The 26,288-nt window shown below is 35.6% G+C and overlaps 1 protein-coding gene across 1 annotated transcript in view; it reads right to left on the minus strand.

Moving 5' to 3' along the window:
- The window catches only part of LOC145662561 (heme-binding protein 1-like), a 113,915-nt gene that overhangs the window by 74,146 nt on the left and 13,481 nt on the right, over positions 1-26,288 (minus strand). Inside the window, exon 3 of the mRNA XM_081728243.1 lies at positions 6,943-7,148. Coding sequence (XP_081584369.1) covers positions 6,943-6,994 — 52 coding nt within the window. The 5' untranslated portion in view covers positions 6,995-7,148. The remainder of the gene's footprint in view (positions 1-6,942; positions 7,149-26,288) is intronic.

Genomic DNA, 26,288 nt, shown 5'->3' on the forward strand with positions numbered 1-26,288 from the left:
TTTTGGTGCCGTGGTGATTTTCTGCTTGGGCACAATCCTACCCAATGTGGATCTGTCTCTATCACGCAACACACACTTACGTCCCTGCTGGTGCTTCGCTGATGCGGTTTTTCAAGAACACTCGTAGGCATTCACGATCTTCGAGACTGTGTCTCTTGATACACCAAACGTTTCCGCTTTCGTCACGGAAGCCTTCCCAGACGCGCACCCACAATTTGTCCTCTTTGAAACTCTGTCAGTTCAGATATGATTCACGATAACCTGCATGGACCGTTCACTGAACTGTAACTATTGCATCTGTTCGATTGGCCAGGCTTATGCTTCACAAGATGTGCCGGAGACCACAGTAACACCTACCATTCAGACGCAAATCGTATTTGAAATAGCTACCTCTTTTATATCAGGTCTTTACATATTTTTGTCTATCCCTTGTATTTCTTTGTGAAATATGAACAAAATCATCTGAGTCATTTTCGATAAAACGCCGGAAAACTCACCCCAAACTTCGTGAACTTTTTCAGGACAAATAAGTTGTCACATTGTCATATTGTCAAGTATAACGAAATATTTATTTATGAAATATGAAAATTGTTTTTGAGAAAACAGCCCGAAGAAAACTCATCTCAAGAATAAATTATTTCTCGTAGATTTTCGTCAGAAAAATGTCTTATATTGCAATATAGGGTTAATATGAATATTGAAATATTGATATATGGAATATAAACCAAATCGTTATAACCGTTTTCGAGAAAATCGCATATTTTTATTTTCACTTATTAGAGAACTACCCTTATTTTTGAGAATAGAAAGAAAATTCGAAAAAAAAAACTCAAAGGGGATATTACTTTTAAAAAAAATAAGTTCAAAATTTGGTGGGGGTAAGTGTGCTTACATCAGGACGAATGAACAGACAAAAGGATTGACAGATATCCAAAAATAACTTTTTCAGTATTTAGGGGCCATGTAAAATATAAATCCATTGAAATCTCGAATTAGATTTTTTTCCAGTGCTCACTACACTTTCTTTTCTTCTATCGTAGCGCGAAAGTAAAACCGAAGAACATGCCAGGCTCTAGTAAGTAGCCGATTAACGACCAATTTTAGTGCAAAGACCGGTGATAGCTTAATTTAAGTTTCGTATTTTCGTTCTTGCAGTTTTAAACTAATGTAGATATTATTGGTTAGGATGCTCAAAATACAAAAAGTAAATAAAATTATAGTTTTTTTAACTATTCATTTATAATATTTTGTACGATGTCAAATGATTTCGTTACAATATTAGCACACTTAAAAAAAAATACTCGTTTTGAATTTGCATTCTCCACGGTGTTATAATATAAAGGGAATCTTTTCATAGCACATGTATAGAGAAACAATTACCATTATGCACTACAGTAGATTCATGTTTAAACCTAAATGTCACAAAATGATTAAAACATGCGTTGAATAAATTGAAAAGCTTGTTTACAAAACCTAAAAGCAGAAACAAGCTTTCGTCCAATAGATCTCATTTTGTAATTCCGCTTCTCTACAGTACACATTTTGGTAAATAAACAACAAGCTCAAAATGTTAGGAATAAAAACTCTGGACATGTTTCAATGTTGACAAACTATTATATTCTACAAATACGTCAACATATTGCAAGGATGACCTATTTATAGAGTATGAAATTGCCTTTACGTGGTTTTTAAATTCCATACAGAGACAACTGGGAAAATTCATTCTTGTTAAGTTTTATTGATGTGTAACAAGACAACAAGTAGTTCTAATTAAATAAAATATCATTTACCATTAAAATTTGAATTTGCAAAGGATATTTAAAAAAAATAAAACAATTACCGAAGGCTATCAAAATAATGGATACATATGACTGCGACACAGCATTGTCCTGCTGGAACATGGAGTCTCTGAAGAAGAGTATGACTCCTGTTCTTCTCGTAGCAGTGAGATGGCGAGTCCAATTACGCCCCCAACTTTCACACACGCCGTTCGGTCATTATGACGTTCGACAATGTCCGATGGAAGATTCCTCTTACGATTGAAGGAGAGATCCGGGAGTCATACCTCACCTGTAGTAGAGATTGAAGAAAGACGCGTTCGGAAACACACCGTCCACTAGTTAGTATGCCAGTGACAAAATTCACGCGCCCATCATAGCCTGATTTGGAGTTTGGGTTAATGAAAGGCGGCGAAACGGTATGCGTATTACCAGTCCAGCGTTCAGTAAGCGCTGTCGAACAGTCAATTCATAGAAGTCCACACTCATACCGTGCTCCAGCACCGTTGAATGACACTTTACAAACTGCGACTGACATCCTGTAGGGTGATCACTTTGTGTGGACGTTGCTCTGTCATTGTTCCATGTAGTTATCTTATATTTAATATTTCCATACGCACATAACTGCCCTGACGACATAACCTATATACGCACTAGTTTCATGATACTAGATACCGCCTCTCCATAAACCGACTACCCAGACACACGGACTTGTTTGCTTATAGGGTTGCCAACTCAGAAAAATAAAATTACTGGCACCCACTCATATTCCTCAAAATAAATTAAGAATATTGTTTTCAAACATTGAAATATGAAGTTAAACCTGACAAAGTACCTCAGTTGGCAACCCTCTTTATATTATGCCCTTTGAAATCGACAAGACAGAGTGTCAATTGTATTTGTTTACCACACTGCACTACCTGAATATTAAGTGAAGCGTTCTCCGGTATTATAACTGCCACAGTACGAGAGCGGACGGTGTTCGTCTTCATTTTCTAACGCTTGCTTCATTAGACAATCATTTGGTGCGAAATATCTTTGTAACAGGCACCTAATCAAATCGAATTATGAATTTGAATGAGTGGGAGACCTTGGTTCGATTTCCGGCTGGAGTTCATGTGGTTCTGATTCCACATTAAGCTGTAGGTCCACATCTCCTATAGCCTCGCTGCTGAAATTGACGCTAAGCTGAAAATCAAATCAAATGAAATTAAAATTTGAATAAGAGTATACATTTTTGACAAGAAGAAACAAGTCATTGTGAGAAGTTACAATTTACGTACTATCTGCAACAGACATGTGTAACGGAGAAACTGATCGTGCCACGAACACATTTCTACAATTGCGAAATTTATTACCCACTTCTTTCAGATACAATACTCTTTAAAACTCCCCACAGTATGAAATGTTAATACAAATCCAGCAAAAATAATGGACCTTGAATAAAAAAATATTGTACAATTTCTTATTATAATAATTGCATCATTTCTTTCTATAATACATCATATAAGATATTTTTAATTAACTGTTATTAACCGTTGGAAAATACTAAATGACTAAGTAGTAAACTTCTTAAGATATACAATTTCTTAGTAGAATACAATTACTGGTAAGAGATGCTGAATTTTTATGGAGTTTAATTTACCAAAACTCTAGTCTGTCCGTTTGTCCGTCTGTCTGGGAGACAAACACTCTCAAGAACTACCGTATTAATCATTGCCAATCTTGATCAGAATGTAGAGAGTCGAAGTTAAGAATCGAGTTCATTTTTGGAGCCGATATTAAAACTGGAAGTGATAGAAGTTAACCTTTTATGGTTTTAACGATGATCGCAATAGAGCAAACGCGACATCATTTAAGCATTCCGAAGCACCACCATTGTTGGCGCGAAGCGTAAGAAAATTTTCATAAATAAACTCTGCGCTTTTCCTTCTGAGCACTTTTTATTACTTTTCCCTTCCATTTTATATATGTGCACATATATGTTCCTCCCGAATTTTTCGCCTCTCTTACTTCGGCGCCCAGGGCCATCGCCCCGCTCCCCCATCCAAGGCATGGCACTGCCCAAGAATACATTTCATTTTCATCCTTAAGTTTCAATTAAAATCAGAAGTGGTAGAAATCAAATTCGACTTGATGTTTTAATATTGGTCTACATAGAGCAAAAACGCAAAAAGAAGCGAGAAGCTGCTATATGGAATCAACTTAGCCTTCTAATAATAAGTACATTTTTCTCTCTTAACCCCTATTCAAACGGGAAATGGTGGAAATGAACCACTTCGATTTTAACGTTAATTATTATATAGTGAAAAGGTAATAGATAGCAAGAAGCAGTTCTCTGCAATCAATTAAGCGTCTTTAGAATATGTTCTATCTCACTCTAATCTCTCAACTATCAATTACTTCCAGTTTTAACGGTGATCGCTATAAGATAAACGGTGATAGATATAGAGTAGCGGTTTTCTCACATCAATAAGCATTCCGAGAATATATTTGGTCTAGGAATTAATTCGTGCGGGTGGACAAGAGATGGCGCAACGAACGGAGCGTCCCACAGTTCCGTGTATCCACACATGTGTTGCAAACCCCTGTCATCGCGTATCGTTCGTAGTATAGGGCAGTGGATTAAAGCGTCAACAACACCAGTTTGTAGTTAAGTGAACATGGCGCAATTTGTGCCTGATAAAGTGTTTTTGCGGGGTGTCCTGCTGCATTACTTTAACATGCAGAAAAGTGCGACTGAAAGTCATCGTATTTTGGTGGAAGTGTATGGTGACCATGCTCTAGCTGAGCGAACGTGTCAGAAGTGGTTTACACGGTTTAGAAGTGGTGATTTCGGCTTGGCAGACCAAGAGCGAGCTGGACAGCCAAAAAAATTTCAAGACGAAGAATTGACAGCATTGCTCGAGCTGGATTCGTGTCAAACGCAGGAACAACTTGCAGCAGCATTAGGCGTTGATCAAACAACAGTCTCCAAACGCTTGAAAGCCATGGGAATGATTCAAAAGATGTCACATTGGGTCCCACATGAATTGAAAGACAGAGACGTTGAAAGACGAAAAACCATTTGCGAATTGCTGCTTCAACGAAGAGCAGAAAGGGGTTTCTGCATCGAATTATTACGGGTGATGAGAAGTGGATCCATTACGAGAACCCTAAACGAAAAAAGGCCTGGGTGAAACCAGGTGAACCAGGTCCATCACAACCAAAACGAGATATTCACTGTGCAAAGGTTATGCTGTGCATATGGTGGGATATGAAAGGTGTGGTATACTATGAGCTGCTGCAACCGGGTGAAACTATGAATGGAGAACGTTATCGACGACAATTAATGCGTTTGAAGCAAGCTCTGGCCAGAACACGACCAGAATGGGAGAACAGACATGATAAACTTATTGTTCAACATGATAACGCTCGCCCACATGTCGCAAAACCGGTCAAAACCTATTTAGAAAATGTCGGATGGGAAGTTTTACCCCACCCGCCGTATTCACCAGACGTTGCTCCTTCGGACTACTACTTGTTCGATTGCATGAACAACGATTTGATTGGACAGCGGTTTACTTCTTCAGAAGATATCGAAACATGGGTCTCTGACTGGATCGCTTCCAAGGATGAGGACTTCTTTCGCCACGGAATCCGTACATTGCCTGACAGATGGGGGAAAGTGGTGGCTAGCGATGGACAATATTTTTCTTAAGGTATTTATGTATTTTGTGTTTGTACTACAGCTTCAATGTGTGCGTACCAACCGCACGAATTAATTCCTAGACCAAATATTTCGTCTTCACTTCAATTTTTCCACTAAAACCGGAAGTGATATAAATCAATTACCACTTTCGGTTTCACTAATTATTGAGAAAATATTACGTCGTACAAACCAAACTCCTTCATGTGGTGTACACGTGGCGTTTTTACTTGCTAATTGAAACAAATAAACTCTAGTAAAAACAGCAAAGAGGATCACGCGAAAGCTATAGAAAAAACTACATTCTTTTATCGTAGGCAACCAGCAATTTTTTACTACTCTACAGGTTGCATAGAGTATGCGGAGTTTCATTAACTTTTAAACTGTACAGCAGAGCCATCCAACTTGGGTACCATTGAGAGTATAGAATATATTTTCTTATAAATTCAGAATTTAAAATAAATGAAGTCGTTATGATAAAATACTACTATATTTCCTTCTCTTAACTGCGTGATAGAGATGATTTCTACAATTTTGTTCAAGTACCATTCAACGATGGTACTAGATGTCTCTGTTCTTACAACCTTGTTACAATAGAAACTGGTTTATAATTAATATCAATGTGTGGGTGTCATGTAAAATCGTGTGTACTCATAAGGTGTCGCCATAATGGACACCATTAACGAGCTTGGAAAAGGTAATCGCTCTAGGTACGATATCTATTGCAACAAAACAGAATTTTTTAAAAAATCCTTTTGTTCGACAGTTATCCTGTGAAGTAATGAACGAACAGATGGACTACTAATTGAGGCGTTCAGGAGCGAAACTGATTAGCTCAATTTTTTCTTGTTTGTTTGTTCTACACATTTTTGACTTGGAACGGATACATTCTTTTCAGAGGCACTCCACTGAAAGTGCTCAGAATCAAGGAAAAGCACAGGGTTTATTTCTGAAAAATTTCTTACACTTCACGCCAACATTCAATGGTAGTGCTTCGGGATGCTTAAATGATGCCGTATTTGCTCTATTGTGATCATCGTTAAAACCATAAAAGGTTAACTCCAAAGTGTAACAATTTGCCATTAGAATGCGTGAACGTTCTGATCACTCTCATTTATAAAGTTAATAAAATGCTCTTGTCTGATGGAGTTAATCGGTTTGACATCTGAACGGCCCAATTGTATAATCTTATATATATATATATATATATATATATATATATATATATATATATATATATATATATATATATATATATATATATATATATATATATATCACTGTATAATTCTAATAATTTGAGATACTGAGCAGTCGAAACAGCAATAAATTTATTTTCCTTGGGATTACCTTTGCTCATATATTCATAAGTGAATAACTTAATGCTAAGCTGACTATAAGTTACTGTAAGTTGCTAGTAAATATGTGCTGTTTACTGTAAATAAGTACCAGTGAAAACAAATATGCAGTGCCCACCTTGATCATTGATTCCTTTAAAATAGTCCCTGAGTCTGAAGTACCCTTCCATCTCAGCCAATAACCGACTGTCTGTTATAAGTACGGTGGATATCCAAGTTGCTGGGTTGTACCGACGTACTTCATAATGGCGTCGTTTTTCTATCACCGTGTATTTCGGACAACGATCACCACACAACGGGAAAGAGCCAGGAGATGGAGGAGTCCTGAAATGTTTGAAATATTAAAATGATATTATTGTTTGAAACCATAAATAGTAGGTTACATGTGTTTAATTATCCCTTAGAATACTAACATGATTTGAAAGAAATTTTCATCAGGGCTTGGAATCACAGAATGGTTATGGGCTTCACACAATCGCGTCTTGAAAAAAGTCACTTCGGAGAAATCAAGTTCTTTTGACTCTACGTTTTCTTAAAACAGGACGATTTTACTACCATTCTCGAGCGCAACTGCAGGAAATATTGTGAATTCGTACTTGCACATTTTAGTATCCCGATCCTGAACCCTCAATCTTCCACAGCGTGTGCGTAGTTTTCAGTACCGTTACAATGAATTAGAGCTCCGATACTTCATGAATTTCGAGCGGTGATGGCCAGTTTATAACGAACTGTAATCCAGGACAAAATAAGAAATATATTCAGGGTCATTTTCCTTTCCTATATTCCTGAGACAACGGCTGGCTCGACGTGCGTAAGTAATAGATTTTCTAAATCTTTGTTCTATTCTAGGTATCTTGCTTCTTGTTTCATATGTCTAGGCCAATTAGTGGCTGCGCTACGGACATTTGAGAGTAACTCTATGGAATCTGCACTTTTCTAAAAATCGTTCAGGTACCAAAAGCCTTACCTTGGAGAATGGGCTTGATAACCATAAGGTTTAAGCAAATATTTTTACAAATAAAGGTTAAGTCTTGATTTAGGTGTGTTACGATGGTTTACTATGTTCTCCTGTTAAGGGACTTACGAATATATATAAATATAAATTTTTATTCACTGCTCGGATGAAACATGCGGGCCTCGCCTTTGGTATGAGCGGTCCCGGTTTCGATTCAAGGTGGAAATATTTTGGTCGAAAATATATAAAAGTTTTTTTTCTGACCAGCCACTCTGAATGCGGTTTTCCTGAGTTTTCCTCATTCACATCAGGCTAAAGCCAGAATAGGACCTCACATAATCGTCTCAGACCATTATTTTCTTTTCATATTCCTTCTTTCTCCCCAATTTTCTCCGGAAGTAATCGCCGATGGACGTTATCCCTCATATGTGACGGGCTAATCAGGCCATAGATACCGAAAGTTCAGAAATCGAATTCCTAATCGTAATCCTAAACATGCGGGCCTCCATTTGGCCATCATTGACCTAAAGCAACGTGGTTTTTCTTTTTTAATATTCTAGATCTCTCCAAGTTTTGTTTATGTTAAGTCCACTTCGACATGTTCCTCTTTGGTTTTCCTTAGGATGTCGAGACGATATTCTAGTAATATACGTTGTAGCATAGCAACATCTTACTGCGAAGCGTAACAAGATTTGGAACAGGGGTTTGTTATACATAATCCTTGATGTACTCCCAAAAGGAAAATATTCCAATGGGAATGCTATCAGTCGAGCGGGGAATCCAGGATATTGGCTTATCCATCTCTCAGGGAAACATCTTTTCAGAAGTTCTCAAACACACAGAGCACAACGAATAGAACTCTGTCATGTTGGAATGTCATGGCTGGTTGCAGTTCCTGTATCTGAGGCAGTAGATAGTCTGGAAACATATGACAGTAATATGTTCCTGTAATGGTCTCCTCTAAGAACACTGAACCTATTACTGATCGTGCAAAAGAAAAGGAAAGTGTTAACACACATTTGTATCAGAAAATTAATATAAATATAAACAAAGCTTAAAAATGTGAAACGTGTTGAAAACAATCACACCTTTCTAGGTCATGAGGTGGGGGGCAGCCGGTGTTCCTTTAAAATATTTTCTATTAATCTCATCTCATATTGGACCAACAAAGGATACCCCAACTAGTTATAGGAGTATGTGCTTGAGAGTTTCGAACGATTATGACTAACATCTATTATTTTTTATTCTAAATCCTCCTTACGATTTATGAACAAGCAAATGTATAACCAGCAAACAGATTGCAGTATCGAGACAGAATGTTGTGCCTTGTTAAGCAAGGTTGTATGAAAGTACACCATAGGAAACACATAATTGCGAACAATTTTTCTTTATGAATTAAAACTGGAATATTCTGCGCAGCAAGCGGAAAAAAACAATGCTTTTGGACCAAGAATGGCGAATGAATCCATCATTCGCCGTTGGTTTATCAAATTTCGTTCCGATGACACAATGTTGCAAATAAGCCATATGTGGGCAACGAACAAAATCATGTTAGGATGAGCTCCTCAGCAACACCGTTGAAGTGGACCTTCGGAAAAGTGTTCGCTCCATTGCAGACGAGTTAGGCATACACCATACCATTGTGAGCTAGTGGTCTACTATGCCACACTTAATTGCATGCATGGGGAGCATGCCCGCGACCGTTTGGTCTATTTAATGGACGGGTTCTACAAGAATGTAATGCACCCCGCCCGTGGTTGCGCGTGCTTTAGACTTATGTCCTCGTGCACAAGTGCACCGTTAAGATTTGTCCCTTAACCTTAACACCTAAGTGTGTAACCCCCATTCACTGAGGGAGTGGGATACGCCCACTGCGCGGCCAGACCGAAGTCCTGAGTGCCTACCAGTTGACCTACTGGTGGAGGCGGTCCTGCTAGCGAGTCAGGCCCTACCATACTCTGCAGGCATGGTGCCCGAGCGTTATAAGGCGGGCTCACCTCCCGCACATGTTCACCGTTACCCAGGTCCCTGGGATTAGTTCCCATGTGCTACCGAATCCCACGGTATGACCACAACCCGGCAGAGTTGACCCAATGACACAATCCGGGAACCCCAGGCAATGCCCGAGGGGGCTTGTGTTCCGGCCCTGCCTACCTCTATCGTTCAACTGGCAACCGCCAATACACCATACCAGTATCATTCGACGGCTCCGTGCAATCGGTAAGTAAAAACGTTGGACTCATGGTTGCCACATAACTTGACACTGACAACAAGAACCGCCGTGCATTGGGTTGTCATCTTCGATGAAAAATTAATCTGGTATGACAATCGTAAATGTTCAGCACAACGGTTGGACAGTGGTCAAGGTCCAAAACGGTTTCCTAACCCTAACCCTCCTCTTCACTCACAGAAGATGTTGTTGCGGGTGTAATGGCCTATAGCAGGAGTGATCTGCCATGTCTTTCTCAGGCAAGGCGAAATCATCAATGCAGAATTTTATAGTACTGAATTCCATGAAATTCACCTCAAACTTCTCCACAAGCATCCAACAATGATCAACAGATGTGTCCTCAATCCAGTCGTTGGCTGAGCACTGGTAAAACTGTATGGTTGCAGTCACTGACTATTTTGGTTAACCAGTTAATGAAGAGTTTTCTTTTTGCCTTAGAAAATGAAGCAACTAGAACAAACATTTCATTAGCACCAATCTAATATGTAACTCATACAAATATGAAATTCTTGATCTACCTATAACTTATTTATGTTATAGCTAAAGGTATACAAACCTATTTTATTAAATGTTTCAGAACAGGTAAAGAATCAACCCCGAAGAATTTGAATATATTTTTTTCAGACATTTAGTTTGTGTTACTCAAAAAATTGTGCGTGTATAAGAATGAGGAAACTGTCTTGAGTTCGAAATTTTGACACCGGGAACAAAAGCCAGGATCACCCAATCGAAGTGGAAACTACGTTTCCATCATCCCCAGCTCACTATCTTACTTTCCTTATTTAAAATCACTGATATTTAAGAAATATACCGTTACTGGTAGTTAACTTTCTATGGTCAATGTTCATCTTAGTACACCTTTAGCTCATTGCAGCCTCCAGGTCGTCTGTAATCACTTCAAAAAAAGGTATTTTGGTAACCTCCTTAGCTCTGGCAGCCTCGAGAGGTTCAGGTTGTACTTAGAAATCCCTTTAGTTTATAGGAGCCTCCAGACATTTGAGCAAAGTAGTACTCCTTCGTCCAGGGCGACCTCACGAGCAGTTGTAAATTACGCAATCAGTGGTCAACTACTGCTTCGGTCCTCTTCAGGTCCATTTTTATAAATGATTTCTGGGTGGATCGTTCTTTTCCAGGTTTCGTCGTGCTAGCTTCGTGTTTTCTTGTTCATTTCTTGTATATTGTCTGCTTATAATCAATACCACATGTTATATGGATAGCATGTGCTCGCGCTGAAAGTTGGAAATCCTTATAATATACATAATGATGTAAACAATGGTACAGATTAGTAATGAGATTACAGCATGTGCGGAAACATTACAAATATCATAAATTGATACAAATTGGAAAATATAGTCTTAGAAGTTGGAAATTATGTACAGCCCAACCTAATAACGTCACCAGTGTTGCCACACTTAGTACGATTGTACCAAATTCACCCCTTTTTGCCATTCATCGGCATTTTCAGCCTCTTTTGTGAAAAAGTTGATACAATTCTACCCAATTCAGCACCATTTAACATATACTTGTCACATTTTCAAAAGTGTCAGTAAGGCTTGATGTGATGTCATGCATTTTCTGTTACTTTATGTGTGTTCTGTGTTTGTGTACTGTCTTACTGCATATAAGGTATGATGACAGGGCATTTTTACGCTACCTTTTTGTATCCAAATGGATACCTAGGCCCAGCAGTTTGGATACCCAGTGCACTTGTAGCATCCTCAGCTACATTAAGTTGGAGCTGCCTTTAATTTTTGGAACATCCTGTATATCCTGGTGTTTTGAAGTGAATTGGAAAAAATGGACTAATATTCTAGAATATACAAGATTATGAAAGAAAGAAAGAAAAAATGTATGATTTTTGATTGTATAAGTTATTTCTAAATTTTGTAAAAAATAAAAGAAAAAGAAAAGGTAAAATCTTATGTAATGAGAAAAATGAACGAAGGACATAGAAGCTAGTTTGTTTGTGACAATTTCAAGGTTAAGATTATGACGTTTATGTCTGCTCGATTGCGCGTGCGCGGCTGCCTCGCTCGTGTGCGGGAGCCGTGAGCGAGTCAGTTGCTGCGTGGAATGTCTGTCTGGTTGGAATGTTTGTCTGGAATGTCTGGCTGGGAGTACCTAGTGGAATACATCTGATCGCTTTTGACGAAAGTTTGTGATCGTTAGAATACGAAGAATTTATTAGCAACGGTTTGGCTTTGCGTTCTTTATTTGATTTTGCGTTCCCTAGTTATATTGAATTTTCAGCCAAGAGTCGTATTATTTAACAAAACTAATTTGGAAAGGTAGAGGCTAGTAGAGGAGAATTTTGACCGACTATACCAGAGGTGGAATGGAGCAGTCTCGAATTGGTGAGTATAAACCTGAGTGTAGATATTAGAACCTTAATTCCTATAAACCCTGGTTATTAATTCAGTTAATACTTTTTCCTACTAACCCAAGTAGCTAGATTTGTTAGATTATTAGATTACTAGACTAAATCTTGGTAAGAAAATTCTATTAACGTTGATTTCAGAAACTTTTTTTAAAAAAAATAAGTTATATTTAGCGTTCCATTTTGTCATTTACTTTTTTCTTTTTCGAGAATTTATCTTGGTAGAAATAGTACTTCGACGTCGAATTATTACTACTTTTTGCTTCACGCGTTTGTTAGTATTTAAATTTTCGTGATATTTAGATTTGCAGTTAAAGTCGTGGTCTTTTGATTAGTTTTTGCGACTTTCTGTTCTGGTTGTTTTTTAAGCGACCTTTAAAATTGTTAAGAGAAATCAGATTATTCTCATATTGAATTATAAAACGAAAAAGTAATTTATTGTATTTGACTACTATTTTTCAATCAATATAAACTTCTTGTTCAATTATATTTAATCGCATTTAAAGCTTTATATTAGTTAAATCATTCATAGATTTCAAGTTATTATTATTGTTGGTTTGTTAATTTTTTTAAAAAAATATTTAAATTTTTGTAATAAAGTTCAGATTGAATATTCTCTTTTATTTCATACTGCATTATATAATTGGTATATTACGAATACTACTGATTCATGTAAATTTGCGAGTCATTTTTAGGAAGATTGAAGCCTGCATATTTAGAGGTATTTTTCTTACGAAGTTTTTTCCAGCAACTAGAACCGTGTCATATGATGGTTTGACTAATATTAATCAGTATTTCTTTATTTTGCTTTATACTAAGAAAAGTGTCAAACAATCACCGGCACAAGGTTCGTTACATGTTCCACGCAGCAACTCACCTCTTGTTTGATGCGGCATCTCTCCTTGCAATTTGTAAGGCAAATAATTTTTCATTTTTTGGAATTGTTTCTTAATTATAAGATTAACGACTTGTTTATTAAAGTATTTTTGCGAAAAGAGAGAAAATTCCAGACAGCGAGGAAACAAAATCCGATTGAGTTGTATAATTTTAGAGCCCTTGGGATAGTTTCTGTAGTATCTGGTAGTTTGATTAGATTTAGTTGTAGTTTGCTTTGGTAATATTATATGTTTAATAATTTTGCTAAATTTTGTATTTTGTTAGTTATTTTTTGTAATTTATATGGAATGAAAATGTCGGAGGAGTACGTGAGCATAAACATGTCCGAGGTAGATTCAAGTTTTGATTGGAATACAATTGATCAAACTGGATTTAACGATAGTATCTTTGATAGATCGACAGTGAGTTTAACGCCACCGATTAGAGATTCATTGTTATTTTTTAATCCAAGAGAAAATAGAGAAATGCTGAATAGCCAGAGTGAAAATGTAGGAGGAGACAGAAGTCAGCGTGATATGTTTTGTAGGCCAAATAGTTCCAGCTTAGAGAATCCTTTTAGTAGAGACTTTAGTTCTTTACCACAACCTCCTTCAACAGTTAATAGGTCATTGGAAAGAGATAGTTTTCATTCTGGAAGGAATTTGTTTTTGAATGAGTCAGAATCTGGTCAAGCTCCCTCAGTTGAGTATGTTGATAGTAATGCCCCGTTAGGATGTGTTAGTAATTTAAATCCTTTGGGAAAAGTTTGTTCGAGCGTTAGTAATATTGCTAATAGACAGGTAGAATTTAACTTACCATCTGAGAGTTCTCAACCTGTGGGCCAGAGTAAGGGATTTGATAAATATCAACGTTTAGGACAGTATTATAGAAGAGTTTCTGCAATAAAAAATTCTACGCCTGTTAATCTGTTTAGTAGAGGAAATCCTGGATTAATAAATAAAAGCAATCAACAGATGTGTGAGGGTAGTTCAAAAAGAAAAGAGCATTTAGGGGAATTAAATCCTAAACCGCTTCCAATGTTGTTTGCTGGCAATTATTGCGATCAATTTATTTTTCAAAAAATTGCTGAATTGTTAGATCAGAAATTTAAGAATTTTAGGAAAATTGATGGAAAAAATAGCTATATTATTTTTGATTTGTTGGTCAACTTAGAGCAAATCATTGAAAGTACTAGTTTTCCTTTGAATGCTATTTATAGTACATTATTATCTAAAAGTGAAGGAGAGTTTCTGGAGGAAATTCAGCGAGCTATTTATTTCAATATTTCTTGGCCGCGTTTCAAGAATTTAATTTTTGAGAAATTTATCACGAATTCAGTTAGGCATGCTTTAATGTCTGAAAGGTTATTTAGGAAGCAAAGGTTAACTGAAACTGTTGATCAATATATTAATGATATTTATTATACTGCTTTGATCTTGGATTGTTTTGGTGATGAAGAACAATTGATGCGTATTATGCTTGATGGCATGAATCCCGCGGTGAGATTAAAAATGTTTGGTCTTTCTGTTCCAAGAAATTTAGAAGAACTTAGAGGAATTTCTTTAGAATTTTCAAAAATCTTTCGAGATCAGGTTGAATATAATAAAAGAATCAGAAATAAGTCATCGGGTACTTCTATTGCTTTGGTAAAGAAAAATGATAGTGAATATTGTTCTAAAGCATTGAATGTTAATAGAGGAAAAGTTGAATCATGTGATTTTGGTAAAAGTCATTCAAAAAATTTGCGACGATCAATGAATTCTAATACGGGTTCGGAAAAACAGAATATTGTACCTTCGCAATTAGACGGAACAGTAGCTACCTTTGTTAATGTTCGCGTTAATAATGAATTAATTCGTGCTTGTCTGGATAGCGAGTCGTCTTATAATTTACTTACTTTATCGGTTGTTGAACGTTGTGGGGTCGTGAATTATCTTGAGGAAACCGCTCCGATTGTAATTCGTGCACCTTTGGGATCATTTTATGAATCCAGTAAGGAGATTAAGCTCACTCTAAATTTTTCTGGTTGGTTCGAGCATGTTAGTTTTCTTGTGGTTAATGATTTGCCGTGTGATTGCCTTCTGGGAACGCCATTTTTGAAAAGTACCTCTTCGAGTGTGGACTTTGTTCGTGGAAGATTGAATTTGCGTAATAATCGCAAATCAATTATCCTGTATTTTGGAGACGATACAATATCCATTCAGAACTCGACTTCAGGATTTAAGTCAGTTGAACATGTTGACCATCAAGTAGGAAATGTAGGTTGGAATGAACTTAAATCTAAGAAATCGACTTCGTTGTTTTTTCGAGATGATTCGTCACTAAGAAACGGACTTAGATCGGGGTACATTGTTGGCCAATCAAGATCTTATGGGAATTTGGAAAGAAATCAGATAGTTTATCATGGCAGAAGATCATTGGATGTTGGGGTCCAATGTGATATAGAATTATCAACCATTGAGCGGCAACTATTGGAAATGCCTACTTCAGCACAACTTGAAGAAATTCATCGTGTTTTTGGATTGAATCAACCTGAACAAAAAGAGACTTCCAATTGTGTGAATTTATCTAGATCAGCTCAGAATAATGGTTCTTTACATGGATTAAGAAATAGTCAACGTAGACCCGATTATCATCAGTTTTTGGAAAAAGGATCCGATGGAGATGCGAATCAGAGATCGTTTCCTTCCACATCTTTGCATCAAGCTAATATGGATACGAAGTTCGGATCTGCACCCAATAATGGAAAGGAAGTTACATCGGAAATTGATGTGAAGAAGAAAAAGAAGAGAAGGAAGAGGAAAATGAAGAGTCGTCGAGTGGTGATTGACAATGCTACCTCTTCTGAACTTGAACAGAAATCAGTGGAACGATGTGTGGTAGGAAAGGAAGACTGTGTTGCAGCGGTTCATATGAACTTCTGTTATAGTGATTCGGCAGCTTCAGATATGGATTTAGAGCAATCTAATAAATTCTATGAATTAGTGAAAAAAAATAAAAAACAATTATTAGATTCTGAGGATAAATTGCAAACGGAGTCGTTTTCAAAAGACAATGTTAAGGTTATATTGAGAGATTCGGGTTCGGATTTTCAATATAAAGATAAAGATATTTTAGAATTCATTGATGGTCTTCGTACTGAATTTTCTGATGTTATAACAGAAAAATAGGATGTTGTCAAGGCTTTGAAGCTAAACTTTATTTAAAAGAACAAAAACCATTTAAGGAGCATCCATTTCCGATTCCTAAAAACAAAGAAAAATTTTTTTATGATTTTATCGATGACCTTGCGTCTCAGGGTATTTTGACTGAAGTAGATCATTCGGATTATGGAAGTAGTTGCTTCTTAGTACGAAATAAGAATGGACACACATCGTATAGTAGGTAACTTCTGTAAGGCGAATTCCTTGATTAAGGATGACGTTTATCCTGCGCCTAATTTAGAAGAGTGTTTAACGAGTTTAGTGGGAAAGAAATTTTTTACGAGCCTAGATCTTACCAAAGCATATTTCCAGTTGCAACTGGAAAAGGGATCACGCGAAATAACTACGATTGTTACCCCACGTGGTAGTTTTCAATACACAAGGGTACCAGTCGGTATAAAGACTGGAAGTTGTATTTTAGCGAGGGTAGTTGATAAAATTCTTGGTGACTTGAAGGATCTAGGCGTAAAAACTTATTTTGATGATATTTTAATATGTACATCTGATGTAGAGTCACATAAAAAAGTTTTGACAATTGTCCTCGAAAGATTGAGAAAATATGGAATTACTGTTTCCCCCGATAAGAGTGCTTTCTTTTATAAAAAGATAAAATACTTAGGATTTGTAACTGATGGTGATACTATCGAAATTGATCCATCAAGGGTTGAAGCTATTAAGAAAATCCCTCCACCTAGAAATAGGCGCGGAGTACAAAAAATTTGTGGACTGTTTTCGTATTATGCTCGATTTTGTAGTGGTTTGCAGGAGTTGATGGCTCCATTAAGCGAGTTAAAATCAACAAAAAGAAAATTCGAATGGACCATCGAACATCAAAAAACTTTAAATAAATTAAAGCAGGAATTATTAGATAATGTTATATTAAGGACTCCTGATCTGTCCAAGAAGTTTTTCATCCATGTTGACGGGGGAGGAAAAGCGATTGGAGCTTGTTTAAGTCAAATAGATGAGAATAATAATCTTATTCCTGTATCGTACTTTAGTAAAAAATTGACGGAAGCTGACCGACACAGGAGCATTTATGAGATCGAGTTCATCAGTCTCGTTAAAGCAATTTATAGGTTTCGCCACTATTTGATTAATGAGTTTGTGGTCTTTACCAACAATAAGGCGTTATCCTGGATTTTGGGTAATTCTAAGAGATTGTTAAAATATGGTCCTTTAGTCGAGACTTTGTGTCAATTCTCATTTACTATCCAACATGTTAGGTCCCAAAATAACGTAGTTGCAGATTTCCTGACTCGGATGTATGATCCATTTGAATTTGTGCAAGTGGACGGACCTGTGGGTATGGCTATAATGAAAAAGAATTTTAAAATGGCAAATTCTTGGCAATTGCCTATGGTGAAAGAGCCCTTACCGGAGTTACAAAAAGAAGATCCTGAGTTGAGAAATATTATAGAAAGGTTGGAATATGGTGAGAACATTCGAAATTATGTTTTAAATAATGGCATATTAATGAAAAAGAGTAAAGCCTTAAACCTTCCTTTTAAAATAGTAATTCCGAAGAATTTGCACAAATTAGTGATCGAGTTCTTTCACGATCACGAATTGACAGGTGGTCATACCGGGACTTTTCGGACTTTAAAGAAAATAATGCGACGCTACACGTGGGACTCAGTAGTAAATGACGTTAAGGACTATGTCAGAACTTGTAAAACCTGTCAACTAGTTAAAGAAAATAATAAAAAGAAAATGGGTCCATTAATTTCGAAATTTTCAACAAGAGTTGGACAGAATGTAATGATCGATATTATAGGGCCTTTGCCGACCTCTAATTCCTTTAAGTTTATATTAATTGGGGCGGATAATGCTTCGAGATTTGTTTTTCTCGAAAAATTAAGAACCTTGAATTCTACTGTTATTTGGAACAGGTTAATGGATGTTTTTGGTGGACTAGGAATTCCGGAATCCTTGACTACTGATAATGCATCAGTCTTTGTGTCTGCCCATTTTAGATCCTTTTTATTTGGACTAGGAATAGAACATATTAGGATCAGTCCATACCATGTTGAGGCTAACTTAGCTGAAAGATTCATAAAAATTTTGAAATCATCATTAAGAGCTTATTGTGCGGAAAAACAGCAACAGTGGTCTAATTTTATACCTGTGTTACAGTATACATTGAATATATGTGAACATTCAGAACTCAAATCGATTCCATACGAATTATATTTTGGACGTCCCTTGAACACCCTATTAGAATTGAAATGGAAGATTTGTGACCAAGAATTGTTCACGCATAAGAATGCTGATTTGTGGCACAATGCTCTTGAGGATATGGAAAAGGCATGGTTAAAGAGGAAATGTTTATTATCTAAAAATAGAGGTCCAGTTGTGGTTTCTGTTAACGACCAAGTATTAATAACATCTCATGTTAAGTCCTCTCTTGCAGATAAGGTAACAAAATCATTGAGTTTTAAGTGGGATGGACCTTTTATTATTCGGAGGTTTTTAACTCCTAATACCCTATTGATATCTGATGCTGATGATTCTCGAGACTCATATAAGCGAGTTCATGTGTCGGATATTAAGAAGTTTTTCCCTAGAAGAAATGTTTAATTACAGTTTCGAAAAATTCAATCAGAAGGTTTTTTCTCATCACTTTCTGGAAAATGAATGACAGTAAGGGTAAGAATAAATGTAAAAGGAGTAAGATGTCTGAGTTAAATAAAATATTTTAATTTGTTGTGATTTTATATAATTTGTATAAGTTTATGAAATTTTTAATGTGTGGAATATAAATTTTAATTTATAAAATAGATCATGATCTAAATGTTTTGGAATTTTAATGAGATTAAAAATTAAATTTTTTGGAAAGAATTTTAATATTTGAGATTATATAATGAAATAATTTAAATTTTCAAGTTAAACTTGAGAATGGTTTATATTTAAAGTTATATTAAATGTATTATGAAGCATTTAAATGTAATTGTACGAGAATGTTTCATTTTATTAATGCCTGTTTTTGTTATACATTTTTTTATGAGTTTTTCCAGCTGAGATATTAATGTGAAGGATTCCTGGTGGCCATACAAAAAAATATCCTTCTCGGAATTTTTTTCTTCGGAAGGGAGAAATGTAGCATCCTCAGCTACATTAAGTTGGAACTGCCTTTAATTTTTGGAACATCCTGTATATCCTGGTGTTTTGAAGTGAATTGGAAAAAATGGACTAATATTCTAGAATATACAAGATTATGAAAGAAAGAAAGAAAAATGTATGATTTTTGATTGTATAAGTTATTTCTAAATTTTGTAAAAAATAAAAGAAAAAGAAAAGGTAAAATCTTATGTAATGAGAAAAATGAACGAAGGACATAGAAGCTAGTTTGTTTGTGACAATTTCAAGGTTAAGATTATGACGTTTATGTCTGCTCGATTGCGCGTGCGCGGCTGCCTCGCTCGTGTGCGGGAGCCGTGAGCGAGTCAGTTGCTGCGTGGAATGTCTGTCTGGTTGGAATGTTTGTCTGGAATGTCTGGCTGGGAGTACCTAGTGGAATACATCTGATCGCTTTTGACGAAAGTTTGTGATCGTTAGAATACGAAGAATTTATTAGCAACGGTTTGGCTTTGCGTTCTTTATTTGATTTTGCGTTCCCTAGTTATATTGAATTTTCAGCCAAGAGTCGTATTATTTAACAAAACTAATTTGGAAAGGTAGAGGCTAGTAGAGGAGAATTTTGACCGACTATACCAGAGGTGGAATGGAGCAGTCTCGAATTGGTGAGTATAAACCTGAGTGTAGATATTAGAACCTTAATTCCTATAAACCCTGGTTATTAATTCAGTTAATACTTTTTCCTACTAACCCAAGTAGCTAGATTTGTTAGATTATTAGATTACTAGACTAAATCTTGGTAAGAAAATTCTATTAACGTTGATTTCAGAAACTTTTTTTAAAAAAATAAGTTATATTTAGCGTTCCATTTTGTCATTTACTTTTTTCTTTTTCGAGAATTTATCTTGGTAGAAATAGTACTTCGACGTCGAATTATTACTACTTTTTGCTTCACGCGTTTGTTAGTATTTAAATTTTCGTGATATTTAGATTTGCAGTTAAAGTCGTGGTCTTTTGATTAGTTTTTGCGACTTTCTGTTCTGGTTGTTTTTTAAGCGACCTTTAAAATTGTTAAGAGAAATCAGATTATTCTCATATTGAATTATAAAACGAAAAAGTAATTTATTGTATTTGACTACTATTTTTCAATCAATATAAACTTCTTGTTCAATTATATTTAATCGCATTTAAAGCTTTATATTAGTTAAATCATTCATAGATTTCAAGTTATTATTATTGTTGGTTTGTTAATTTTTTTAAAAAAATATTTAAATTTTTGTAATAAAGTTCAGATTGAATATTCTCTTTTATTTCATACTGCATTATATAATTGGTATATTACGAATACTACTGATTCATGTAAATTTGCGAGTCATTTTTAGGAAGATTGAAGCCTGCATATTTAGAGGTATTTTTCTTACGAAGTTTTTTCCAGCAACTAGAACCGTGTCATATGATGGTTTGACTAATATTAATCAGTATTTCTTTATTTTGCCTTATACTAAGAAAAGTGTCAAACAATCACCGGCACAAGGTTCGTTACACACTTCATAAATCTTTAAACTACTGGAAGAATGCTTGAACAATAAAATTACTAGAATTACTTGGTTTGCTTTCTAGAGATTTCCAGTTCTCATTATCGCCAAATTCCAGTCTTCTCAAAGATTGTTCTCTTTAACCTAACCTGTTTTTATGTTGGCCTAACATTTCTTGGCAAGCAATCATTTAGTGTCTGTTCTGGACAATATCGGTAATTAGTAAATTTTCTGACATAATTAATAGATGGCACAAACTTGTAAGAAAGTAAGGGATTGTCTATCAAATACAAAGTGCTACTTTTAACAATTTTTGGCCCTCTTTGTTGCACAGTTACCTTCAGTGGCGGATTTACACTGGCTGGGAAGGGGGCTGAACTCCTCCTAAATTTTAGGATTTCTATAGAAAACGAATCAAGTGTTACCCATAACCTTCAAGCCCCCCTTTAAAATTTTGTGATTTCTAAAGACGAAGTATTCTAAGAGAAGCCCTCACGAAAATATTTTTCTAAATCTGTCGCTGGTTACTTTTGTGCACATCCCTTTTTTCCCTTATACTCAGATATTAGAATATCTAATACTTAGATTATAGTCACTGGTACTTTTCCGTTTTTTTCTTCAGCGCGAGTTTTCTTAAATATTGCCGAAATTTTTCTTTTTTCTTTGGTAATCAGTCAATGTCCTTTATTCGGTGATAGTAGATCATGTATCAATTGTCGTAACAGTAATAGAGATGCTAAGACTGTTAACGATATTAACGCCTCCGTCAAACCTATGATAACCAGATGAGAAACTTACTCAATTATGTTCTAAACATGTAAGAAACCAAGCAATGCAATTGAAGTGTGAAAATAATACTAGAAATTTACCAATTACAAGTGGAATAACGCTTTGAAACAGGAGAAAAACCAAACAATGTGAAATAGATTGTGATTTAAAGTGTAAAAATTATAGCAGAAGTGGAACCATTAACAAAGATTCCTACATGCTTCGATTTAAACCACTGATAACATTTAAAAGTTAAAAATAAATTTTTGATTGCATTGTTTCTTAAAAAAATAAAGTAGTGGTAATATTTAGTATTGCATACATAGGTAGGCCTATACACTAGAGACCTGCACGGGCCAAATTTTTCATTCGAGACCTGCACGGCCGTTTCATTTTGTAACATTTTTCACGGGCACACTTCTTCAACGTTTGCCTTTATTCTAATTATCGTTTAACGAAAGTCAATAATTATTAAAGAATTGCAATTAATCGGCCCCAGCCCGGTCCGACCTGAAGAGAAATCAGTGTCGGCCCGCCCAAGCCCGGGCCGGCCGGGCCCAAAGAAATAACAAAGTTGGTCCGCCCAAGCCCGGCCCGTGCAGGTCTCTACTATACACACAAAGTGATTTCGTTAGGAAAATGTTTAGTCAAGTTCACGTATTGTTATTTCCTTGTTGTGTAGTTTGTATCTTGTACCCTCTCAATTTGTGTCAGTCGTGTTTCTTTGTCGTTGTCCTACCTATGTCCAACTTAAAACTATAGATATAAAAATAAATAAATAAATGAAGAAAAATATCCAATTATGATAGCACGGTTTTATCTTTAAGTACCGGACTGAAGGCGTATCTTAGGCAAAATGTAAAAAAGAAAATGTTCGTTCCTGTATTGATGGCGATGTGTTGAATCGGAAACGAAACGGTTAGCAGAAGTCTGACAAATACGTCATATTGTATGTACATTATACAAAAATCCACTTTAAAAAATCACTGTACATTTGAAATTTGCTGTGTGTGTCAAGGGCCCTTTTGTGCTTGGATGCCCAGTAGCGATTTCTTAAAAAATGCACTGGTGTGATGTTATATGTTTTCTGTTTCCGTATGTCTATTATGTGTGTATGTGCTGCGCTAGTTAGAAGTAATAGATACCATTGTGACTTAAAATTATTAATAATGTGTTGTGATGTCTTTCAGGGAAGGTTCTAGGACTCTGGGCCGGTTTTACATTTTTTTTTCAAATGTTAATTTACTGACCTTCTATTTTTCTTACACTCTATTATTCTCCTTCGGTCGTGAAATAAGCGAGAATAAGGTGTAATAATTTATATTTTAATATTTTATTATAACTCACTGTTTACACACGAACTCGGAGATGATTGATTTGTTTCTCGTTTTATTTATATGATTTTTTATATATGACCATAATGCCGTTTTGGTTTACTGGTCACTTTGAAATAGAGGCGCGTTTGATTTCCTTACAATACATACCGAACATGATAACTGTTTTCCCTCTGTTATACTTTCTACGTGCGAGAAAAGTTTCATCTACTTTCACGGTTGTTCGGGCTCCTCCGATTTGGATGTTTTTAAAAGTAATCTTTATTTTATTTATTTATTTATTTATTTTTGGAAAGAGCACTTTCTTGATTTGGACTTTTGAAAGAGGCGGGGGGGGGGGTTCTAGAACTTTACCTCTCTTAGTTTCGTGTTATAGAGCCATGTATTACACTGGTATAAAATAATGAATTCAGCCCTTTTTTTGTTTCAATTTGGTGCTATTTTTCAGCCCAATCCAGAGCTAGGACTGTGGCAACACTGAACGTCACTATCTCAAAAGCATTTGGTACTTCCATTCAATACATTGCATCGTTGTGTTGTGGAGCTTAAAAATGTAAATGTATGTAAACAGGTACTGCATTTCTGTGCTATGAAAAGTTGTGTTGACGATTTTGCGAAATTAACAGATAACTACTGAGGCGATAACAAGTAACGAAGATTCACAGTTAAAAGTGAGTCAATGGAAATTATTCATTGATTGTTCTCAGACGTAACAATGCTTAGAACTGTATTGGCACATTGTAGAAGAACGAGAGATTACTCTTATCTTCACCGCTGCATCATATAAACAGTTTGCGCTCAATTTTCAGGACAGTTTTGTCTCCATTGTTAGTCCAATAGCATATTACTTCTGTTCAGAAAGATTGCAAAGGAAGATTTCTGAACATATCCGCTTGCACCATAAAATATATAGCCAAATTGTATAGGTTAGAGGCAAACTGCAACGCAAAGAGTAATCCTCCTTATGTTTTCGTGGTTATGCCCTTGACATAAAGAATCTGCGCTATTCAGTAGAGATGTAAAAATCTAAATAAGATTATAATTGTGAATTTAAATTTATGAGCAATTGAGTGCTATCCAATTCAGAAAACATCTAGCATTATCTATGACCGATTTATTTTATGCTCGAACTTTAACTCAACTAGATCTTAGTTTATTCTTAACGTAATATTTACTCATTTCCTAGCTGGAAACGCCGAAATAAGTCGGCAAATGCAACACTGCAACATTGATTTTTGATCTCATTTGCCTCATAGTTGACTCGAGTTTGAATTCGTATATATCATTATGAATCATTTCTGAGAACACGGCATTCCATTTCTCTCTTAATTTAGTTTTGACTGATTAAGTTTACACTCTTTTGTTAGGTAACGAGGTAAAGAATTTAAACAAAATTAAAATTAGGTAGGTGGGCAAACAAAGTACGGGATATTTTTTTTTAAAAAAAGTGCTTTATATTACTACACATGTAGATAAGCAAATGTAAGGACTAGAATAACGGTTGTAGGCCTCAGTGTAAGCTACTGTGAGTAAGAACTTCTTGTTTCCTTGTGTTTGCCTCGAACATGGTCGCATGATAAGCTCACCCACTACTTTTGAGATAGTGTCCACTTTTCCTTTCCTTTCTTGACTAATTCTCGTCTTCAAATATTACAGGAAACTAAGAATATTTGTTATTAATAATATTATTATTCTGATGTCATATTTAAGAAGCTTGTTTTATTTTGTCTTTACGGTTTTAAAAATTTTGCTTTTTCCCTTGCTCTGCCACGGTTAACTAAATCGGACAGGGTACATATTATCGATGTCTTCTTGACAATTTCCGTTCCAAACAGTCAAATCTTCCTAGGAAATTGCAAGATTGCGTTGACTATGGTCTGTGACCTTCACCTCATTTGACCAATCTCAATCAAGTTTGCAAGCCTCCTAAGTGGGCCATCAATGATCATGCCAATTTTGGTAAAATTGAACATAATAATTCCTGAGAAACAAAATTTCAAGTCGGTTTTGGTTTCCAATCTTGACAAATTTGACTTTTCGAATTAACTGATCTCATCAGAATTTGGCAAGTCTCTTAAGTATCGACTAACATTCACACCAATTTTAATATAAATTGGGTTCATCTTCTTGAGATATAAAAAAACAAGTATAGTTCATCCTGTAGCATTGTCAAAATTTTGTCTTTGTCAAGCAATTCTTATTTTTCAGTCTAACTGAACCTCTGAGAAGGTAAGTATTATTATTTATCATTTTTAACTTATTTTTGAGCCATTTGTCACTTTTGACCTGAAATAAGGTTTCTCCTTAGTTTGATCGTTCTCAACAGAATGTAGCAGATAACCTAACCAGGTCAAATATAATTTCATTGAAATCAATGTGGACAAAATCATAAATATTCTTGAGCGTTTGTGGACCAATGCTTGTCTACAGTCCTTACAGAACTAAAGCATGACTGAGAAATGGAAGTTTACTGACGGATGATTGACATGAAGGGACACTATAGACTGTTATAAATGAATGAAGTGGAGAAATTTGGAGAAGCATTTGAAGAACAGATTACAAGTACATAAAATTGAAGAATACCATATTGATAGAATCTGCTTTGTAGTCGTGTAAAGTCTAATAATGTTCCCAGTTGAAGAAAAATGTTCTCATTTTCTAGAACTTTTTTACATTAAAAAAATAATTTTCTTCCATAAGAGCTCTTGTAGATGAAGCAAAACTATGCGAGATATGACGGATTACTTCCTACTAGGATTTTAACCATCCAGTTTTAAGTAGGCGTGCTTTCTGTGCAGCTTGTGTTTTTCGATTCCAGGACACTGTAATTCGGATCCTAGGTTAAACTGTTAGTCTCTTCTATTAGATGCTGCGACCAACAATACTAAGGGCATAAAGCACATCGAGGAAAGGTGAAACACCGAGAAATAAAACTTGCTCGGACTGAAGAGTTTCGACTAGTATTTTAATTTAAAATTCTAAATAGGTTTCTTCCTCTTCATTTACCTCAATTATAATACTATTTTCGTAACGATTTATTAATTTTAGAAAAGCAGGAAATAGTGACTATGAGTTAGATGTGAAGAATAGATAAGGTGATACGTGGGT

This window comes from Thermobia domestica, chromosome 10 (assembly GCF_964235325.1).
Source record: "Thermobia domestica chromosome 10, izTheDome1.hap1.1, whole genome shotgun sequence".
Lineage (NCBI taxonomy): Eukaryota > Metazoa > Arthropoda > Insecta > Zygentoma > Lepismatidae > Thermobia > Thermobia domestica.